General features: G+C 39.8%; 1 protein-coding gene across 1 annotated transcript in view; it reads left to right on the top strand.

Annotated features, from left to right (window-relative positions):
- Window positions 1–393: 393 nt before the first annotated feature.
- Window positions 394–8690, top strand: part of ARHGEF3 (Rho guanine nucleotide exchange factor 3) — a 134662-nt gene continuing 126365 nt past the window's right edge. The window contains exon 1 of the mRNA XM_060688323.2: window positions 394–832. Within this exon, the coding sequence (XP_060544306.2) occupies window positions 798–832 (35 nt within the window). The 5' untranslated portion in view covers window positions 394–797. The remainder of the gene's footprint in view (window positions 833–8690) is intronic.

Raw genomic sequence — 8690 nt, 5'->3', positions numbered from 1 at the left:
ACGTAATAATAACCACAGATACTTCCAAGAGGGAACTCCTTCTGAATACTCCCTCGAAACAAAACAAAATAAAATAAGGGCGGATGACACGAAACGAAATCACAACGGGGAAGCGAACAATAATACTAAGGAAAGAACCGGGTCAAAGAGGGGGACTGACTGGAAACGATTCCAGGCCGCCCAGATGTAAATAAACGGTTTTTGTTTTGTTTTTTGCCCGGGAAGCTCATTGTCGGGAGTTAAAGCCTCCCCAAAACCAAAAAGGCTCACGAGGCTGCGATAATAATACGCCTCCTTCCCCCCCCACCCCCACCCCCACCCCATAACGGGGCGCGCGCGCCTCAACGACTCCTCAGGCCGCTCTCGCTCTTTCAAAAGTGTGAGGCGGGTGTCAGTTGCAGGGAAGCCGAGCCAAGGGGGCGGGGACACAAGTCCCAACCGCAAGGCCAAGTGGCGGGGTGGGTGGGTGGAAAGAACTATATTATTCCTGTTATTCTCGCGCTGTGGGGATGGTGAGTGTGCGTGTGTGGGTGGGTGTTTCGTGTGTGGGCGTGCGCGCGCGCTGATGCCGGGCTGCGAGAGCTGCTTTTGGGGTTATAGAGCCAGCGCCGCCGCCGCCTCCCGCCGAACCATCCGCGCCGCACGCAAAAAAAGTTCTCCGTGGGGGTGGGAAAGTGGACCCACGTCACGCCCCGAGTCTCCCCCCCTCCCCCACAACCCCGCGTCTAGCTGCCAGGTGGCTGCGGGATCGGCCAGGAGGAACCTTGACGCCCTTAGCCCGCAGCTCTGAGGATCTCATGCAGGGGGGCGAGGAAGAGCCCGAAAGTACCAGGTGAGGCTTCGGCGCAGGGAGAGTCGCTGGGGAAGACCTGGATGGTGGGGGGGGGAGAAGGGGGGGTTCGTTGGGGCCAGGGCGGGGACTCAGCTGCCTCCTGTCAAAGGAGACTCTCACCCCAGGCAGGGCAAAGGAGATCCTGGCGACCGAAAAGCAACCGTTGGGAAACCCGAATCGGTTTGTATCCCTACAGAGGCGGAGTTGCGCTCTCAGAATTCCCCCCCACCTCCCGCAATCATAAGCTGAAGTTGGGGAAGTTTGAAAAATTCCCTTGAGCTCAGACCAGGGTGCCTTTTTTTAATTATTTTTTTTATTTTTGCGGGGGTGGGGGTGGGGGTGGGAAGAGAAGGGTGAGGGTTGATGGTGGTCCCCCCCCCTCCTGCATTTGTTGTGCCGCAGAAACCCTCCGTTTCTGCTTCTCCCTACTCAGTACAGTCTGTGCCTCGGAGACTGACGCTCACATGCTCCTGAGTTCAATCCTTAACCGGCTTCGAAATGGATAATCCCGGCCGTTTTCTTGTTTTCTTGTTGCAGAAGCGGAGGCGCTTACATACTGTAGTAAAAAAAAATCCCTTGGACGGTGAAGCAGCAAGTGCTAGGAGACTTATCTTTGTAAAAATGATTAAAACCCCAAAGTATTTACATGCAACCGATAAAAGTTACCGCTGCCTAGGGAGGCCCTCTGAGAAAATCTCAAGGCGCAGGGATACTCCTACCGGCTTATCTTGTTTATTCTTGCAGCCTGTCTTTGAAAAGAACAAAAAAAGTACAGGGGAAAAAAAATACCGGCTTGCTTAAGAAATCTTTACACATTATCCTTTTGTACAGCCCAGTACCACACATTTATCCTGGAGGCTGAAGCTGAATATACATGGCATCCATCTGTTCCTATTAGATCCATGTTCTACAAATGCTCAAAGTCCTTACCTTCTCCAGGGGTTGATGAACTACAACTGCCAGCATCCTTCACCACTGACTGTGTTGGGAGTTAAGCAGGTTCCAGAGAACCACAAATCCCTCCTTTAACAAGATACCTCATGACCACAATTGCTTTATGTATCTTTTAAATCAGAATGATACTAGCTATCTTGATAACTATAACATGCAGAAAATGGCAGCAGAATAGAATTTATATGAACACAGTCTTGTGAATTGGATGGTCAGCCTCAAAAACTTTTGGAATTGTACTCTCTCTAGCATCTACCCAGATACCTAGCTATAACAAGGATAGACATGTAGCCCCACAATTGCAGACCCTGGAGTCCTCTTAAATTGTACCATTGCAAATTGTTAACTTGGTGCAATGCTAAAATGGTCTCCCATCCTTTAAAGATGAAAAATAGGCTTAATAAGAATAGAACTAGCACCCTTCCCAAATAGCAAACAAACTAATACTTTCCAAGAAGTCTGCAGTTACTAACCCCAAAGAATTCAAATTCCACAGAGACTATAAATATTGTAAAACAGTCTTCACTTCTATGCTGCTGAGTTGAGGAAGCCTTGCTGGAGTGCAAACTGAAACCTCTATCAAAAAATGTGATCTTTATTTCGGTATTGATCTCTGTAAGCAAGGAGAATTCCAACTAAAACTGTATTCAGAGAATTCCAACTGTATTCAGCTTTAAATTCCAACTCAGAAAAATCCTGTTTGTACCAATGTGTGTGATGCAGCTCCATTCATCTTGTATAACAATTTCACCCTCTGTAGCTATTGGCCTCCTTCAGACATTAAATGTCGACTCCAACCAACAAATCTTGTCCACATCTGAACTATAATAATATTTCCAAAGAACTGAAAGTAGCATTCAGAACTTTTTAATGCAAAGATTTGCATTTCAAAATTAATAAAAATGCCAAGTGTCTGTACCCCATTCTGTAGGAAACCAAGTTTGTGATTGTTCTGTAGAGCACTTAGTATAATAAAATAAAATAGCCATTGGTTAATGTGACAACCTGTGCACCACAGTCCAATGATTAATTGTAACAAATCTCAATTGTACTTTGGTTATTACCAAAACATACAACAGAACATATTTTTATATTAGTAGACAAACTCTACATCATTGTAACAATGCAAGGCATGCGGTAGACTTGGAAACAATATAAAATAAAATCTACCAAGCAAATCAGTAGTGGGTTTCTACTGGTTTGCCCTAGTTCGGGCAAACCGGTAGTGGCAGCGGCGGGAGGCTCCGCCCACCCGCCCAGACGTCATCATGGACCCTCTGCGCATGCGCAGAAGCGCCACGTGCGAGTTCCCAGTTCCAAACCGGTAGCAAGGATAAGTAAAACCTACTACTGAAGCAAATATATATGATTATTTTATCAGAGTACTTATTTTTAAACAGCTTTACAAATATTTTAAAGATCAAAAACTTTTCAGTACATAAAACCAAATAACTTATGAACTTAAGGACAGTAATAAACTTTTGGAGATGCCTCTTTCAAGATAGTGTGTCAGCATAAGATTTCACTTGGGAACTGATTGCAGATGGACCTCTATTTCAAGTGATACAGTTTATCATCATAATGACTAAGTGTTAACAGATGTGGCAAACATACATTTTCAGTGATATTATGTTTATGAGTGCCTTCTAATCTGATAAATAGATCTGTGATGTGTCATAGTTTAAGGTTTTCAAAATGAAATAAAAAGCAAAAAGTTGCTTTTGTTAATACATTAACATAGCCATTGGGTCTAAATCAGGCATGGTCACCAATGACTAGACCTATGTAGCTTTTTTCACTCTACACGATCTAAAATGTCTGAAATTTGATGAGAAAACATTGAAATAAAGTAGTGCAATTTTCTATTTTTAATGAATAAGTAGATATATTAAACCTCCAATAGTGTGCCTATTCTAAATTCTCAGCAACCAAAACTGGAAGAAAAGGCCTGTATTCAGAGAAGTCATCACTATCCCGCTGCAGTTTTTCATGACCATGTGTGTATGTTTTATTTTGTTTTTTAAGCAGCCTTTAGCCACAAAAGGCTTTGTACCTGTTCTTGATTATCTAACTTTTTCATGGGATTGAGATGTCCCAGTTGCTGCAGCCACCATGGCTAGAGTTGAAATACTGTAGTTGAGTAGTATCCTCTAGAATATCTCAGTAGGTGATAGCACCTGGGTAAGTTTATCTGAGGTCAAGAACTACGTAGGGTCAAACTTGGTTAATACTGGGATAGAACCTTCCTGAAAATTTCAGAGCAATAAGACTAGAAAGTTGAAAATCATGGAAAAAGGTCTTCGTTTCACATTGGTGTCAAAGAAACCACGTAACTGTCCACATGCTCAGAAGGAGAGTTTGATGATCGGGTATTACTAGAGCCAACTTATTTTCCATTTTTTACTTTAGAATTTGTTAATAGTAGCATAGGAATAATAATAGTCTTTATCTCTTGTTCTGGTGGTGCAGTGGTTAGAGTGCAGAATTGCATGCCCATAGTCTGGAGTTTGATCGTGACAGGTTGAAGATTGACTCAGGCTTCCATCCTTCTGAGCAGGGGTGAAATCGAGCAGGTTCTGACAGGTTCTGGAGAACCAGTAGCAAAAATTTTGAGCAGTTCGGAGAACTGGTAGTGGAAACTTTGAGTAGTTTGGAGAATCAGTAAATACCACAGAGTGGGGAGGGAATGGGGATTTTGCAGTATCCTTCCCCTGGACTGGAGTGGGAATGGGTATTTTGCAGTATTCTTCCCCTGCCACACCCACCAAGCCACATCACGCCCACAAAGCCATGCCCACAGAACTGGTAGTAAAAAAAATTTGGATTTCACCACTGCTTCTGAGGTTGTAAAATGAGGGACCCAGATTGTTAGGAGTAATATGCTGACACTGTAAAATCACTTACAGAGTGCTGTAAAGCACTATGGGCCTGTATATAAAGTCTAAGTGCTATTGCTATTCTCTTATTTAAATCATATTTCTTCTTCCTAGCCAAAAAATATGTAAATATAACATATCAGCACTCAAAAGGGTTATCTGCGAATTATAATTTAGTGACAAAATTGAAGTGAAATAGATACAGTAGTAAATTCCAAGACATTGAGAAATATGGCATATGTTGATTTATTTTTAAATATACTCCCCCTCCGATTGTGATCATAGGAATGTTATCTTTGAGTGCAGTTTCCATGTACTGTTGAATAATGCATATTCTAATTAAGTGGTACTGTAATTCATATCAGTGGAAGTATCTTTAGAGTACAGTAGCAGAACTGGTTTTGTAACATTTTCTTCCCATGTTCACCTTATGTCTGAGGACGACATTTGCAGACAGAAGTTTGTGTTGAGGGTCAGCTGTCACTTTTCTTTAATTTTCAGCACACAAGTAATTTAAAAACGGCAATCTTTTTAAAAAATCCATATTTTTTTAAAAAAGAAACCTAAAGTAGCCTTCAGCTTTTCCCAGATTGCAGAACCCTGTAGCATATAGTGTTCCTGCAAGTTCAGATAATAAAACACATGATCTTCAACATCCTTCAGTTTCTTCTGCAATGATAACACTTTGCATTGGTGTATGACACTTTTAACACATTATAAAAACAGCTTCAATCAAGCAACAACTGCTTTTGAAAAATGGTGACCCAGAGTTGAAGGAGATCCAATATAGATAGTACTCTAAATCACTTTTATACAGCCTTAATTTAGAAGATGATAGTCTAGAAGTCATGTATGAAATTAGTCCTGTCTGTCTGCCTGCTTGCCTTGTCTCTGTATATATGTATATAGACACACACATACACATATGAATCTCAGGCTTTAAAGTGTTCTCTGATCAATGGATACTTGGGTATTTTTTTTCTCCTAACCGAATGTGGTTAATGGAAGTTCACTGGATGACCGGATGACTTTGGTCAGTTAGTGTCCAATTTATCTCACAGGGCTGTTATAGAGAAAAAATGGGAGAAAGAATACTGTGCACAGCACCTTAAAGGTGGAATATATGTACTGTAAATCTAACAAAAATTAAATATAAATGTATAGACACCAGTATGCATGTTGCATCTGACTCACAGAATTCCCACATTTGCTTCCTTTGGTATGAAGTTTCTCTGTGTTTCCAGTAATAAAGACTACATTGAAAAATCCAGAATTCTTTTCTCTAAAGCAAGAAATAGTAAATTTCTGTCATGTGGCAGTGTTAATATAGAAGTTACTAGTAACTGAAAAAGGTCAACCATATAAGAAATCTGTATTGATGAGATGTTATTGTGGCAAAATCTAGAGGCATGGTCAGTCCTTTGCTAATTTTCCCATTTTCTGCACAAGTAACAACGATGCCAATGGTAGACTGAAGTATGCCACTGGAATATGTAGGACTCAACCTGATGCTGCAGAGTGCCTTTTCTGCAAAATGCCTTTTGAATGGCAGCATTAGGTCAGGAGTTGATCATCTGGAAGCAATCAATAATGGGATTTACGGCCAGCAAGACTTCATGATTGTATAGTGAAACTTCATAATTCAGGTCCCCAGTGAGTGTGTTTCTTAATACAATGTTATATTGGCAATAAAGAAGTAAATGTCCTTTGAGCTAAGTTGAGCTTCACTCCTGGCGACTACACAATCCATTTTGTTTTCTTGGCCAGGATATGGAAGTGGTTTGCCATTGCCTTATTCTGACATGTTTTTCTCAGCTTCCCAGCCTTGGGATTTCCAAGGGGTCTCCAATCCAAATTCTAATGAGGTCTGACCTGATTGGTTTTGCAAGATAAATGAAAGTTCACTGCTGAGTTTTGCTAGCTGCTATGAATTTGGCAATATAAGGTTAGAATTCTGGATGAGAAATGAATGGATTGCTTCACAGTTTTTGTATCTAAATCAAAATAATACTTTTAATGTCTTTTTAAAAAATCCTCTGCTTTGATTCCTTTTGAAATTGCTTACGTATTAATTCTTCTGAAAACAGTAATTGATTGGTTTTTCTACAATTACTTCTTTTAATACCAGAAAAGGAAAAACTTTTCTTTGTGTTGATGATGCTAGAAATTATGTTAAGGACAGATGTAACAAACATATTTAAGTACACTCCAATCTTTAGTTGAGGATTATGGTTTAACTAGTCCTTCCACATAAGGGAATATACAGTCATGTGAAAAAGTAAGTATCTTATTGATATTTTTTAACTTTTTCAATATATTTCAACATAGAGATACTTGATCTCTTTCAACAATATTGATAAAGAGAATATAATTTAAGAAATATCATATATTGTTTATATTTTGTAGCCCATTCTGTCATTTAAATAAAAATAACCAGAAATTTCACATATGGAAAAAGTAAGTAAATTCCTACATTTATTGCTATCTCAAATAGTTAAAATTAGAACTGGGTGAAGCAGATTGGATGCAGATTATTATAACATCATTAGAGAGGATCTGGGATGAACCTGTTGTATTGAAACCTCAGACATATTTAGTTTGATTTTATCTTTGTTGCTAATGTGTGCAGTATTCCCAAACCTAGATTGAAATTACTCTCTGAAAGAAGGTTATAGATGCCTATCTCGGGTTTTTTTGTTCAATTACTGTACAACAATTTTCACTTTATATATTTTTGAATGCAAATAATATATTGATCTATCCACATATGTTTAAAAAAACATTTGACACATTCTACTGCTAGAATACACCAAGTGACCCTTTTCTGTTTATAAACCTACAGATAATGGGGTTGCATTAAAGTCTAGATATATCATTTTTGGACAACTTTCTCAAACATATACCCTTGAAGAACCCCCAGAAGCTACAGCAGGCTCAACAACATAAGCAATATTGGGCACCTCTTTGTGTATTCCTTTCTCACCTTGGCTATGTGATTGATTGCTAGTTGGTTTCTGAGTGCAATTCAAATGCTGGTTGTTACTTATATAGCCCTGAATAAAATAGGGCTAGGGATCTGAGAGATTGCTTGTCTTTGACTACTTATGCCTGCCCAATTTGAGTCAGAAGAATGGGTGTGTTCCAGGTCCCCTTCATTAAACATTGCCATCTTGGGACTGAGGAAATGTACTTTCTTTGTTGCAGCCACCACTTCTGGAAGAGCATCTCCCCTGCAATAAGAATGGCACCCTCTCTCCTGGGGTTCCAGAAAGCCTTGAAAACCTGGCTTTGGCCCCAGGTTTGGGTCTGTTGTTTATTATTTGTTCAGGGGCCCCTGTTTTGTGTTGTCTATTAGATTTCTTTAGTCAGCGCTACCTCTAGGATTCAGTGTTTTAAAGCTGTTTTTAAAAAACTTTCCCTAGTTTTATACACTGCCCAGAATCCATTGGAGTTGGGTGAACAATACATTTAAACAAACAAAAACAAATAAATACAGTCTTATTAGACACTTTATAGACAAAGGGAGTGGGGTTATGAACACAGTGGTTCTCAGTGGAGCATTTGAGCACCATATTATATATTCTGGGTTTTGTTTTAATAACCCACAACAAAAATGCTGAAAGTGCTTTATACAATATGGTCCAGGAATGAAATGAATTAAAATAAATTGCAAAGCCTTGTCTTCTGTTTGAGAATCCACTGTAAACTCAGAAAATCCTCCTCCATTGCTAGGCAGACACTGAAGAAAACCATCCCTGGCAAGTTGCCTTTTGAAGTAGCTCAAAAATGTAGAAACCCATAGCAGGTTGAGGTCAGCCTCTTTCCACTAGTAATGCTTTTTGAATCATCTCTTTCCTGCTTTTTCTATGTGCAAAATGATTCTTTTTATTTTGTTTTGCTGAACTGAAAAGCTTATCAAAACTGCTTTTTCCTCTTATAATTGTCATCAAGTCCAGCAGCAGTGGATTTATTTCAGTTTGTGCAACATAGATCTTGGGGCTATGATTTTCAAAAGGGCAGGTGCTACAATA

The sequence above is a fragment of the Pantherophis guttatus genome, chromosome 2 (assembly GCF_059756535.1).
Source record: "Pantherophis guttatus breed Tessera chromosome 2, ASM5975653v1, whole genome shotgun sequence".
Lineage (NCBI taxonomy): Eukaryota > Metazoa > Chordata > Lepidosauria > Squamata > Colubridae > Pantherophis > Pantherophis guttatus.
This window is presented reverse-complemented; position numbering and strand designations above follow the sequence as displayed.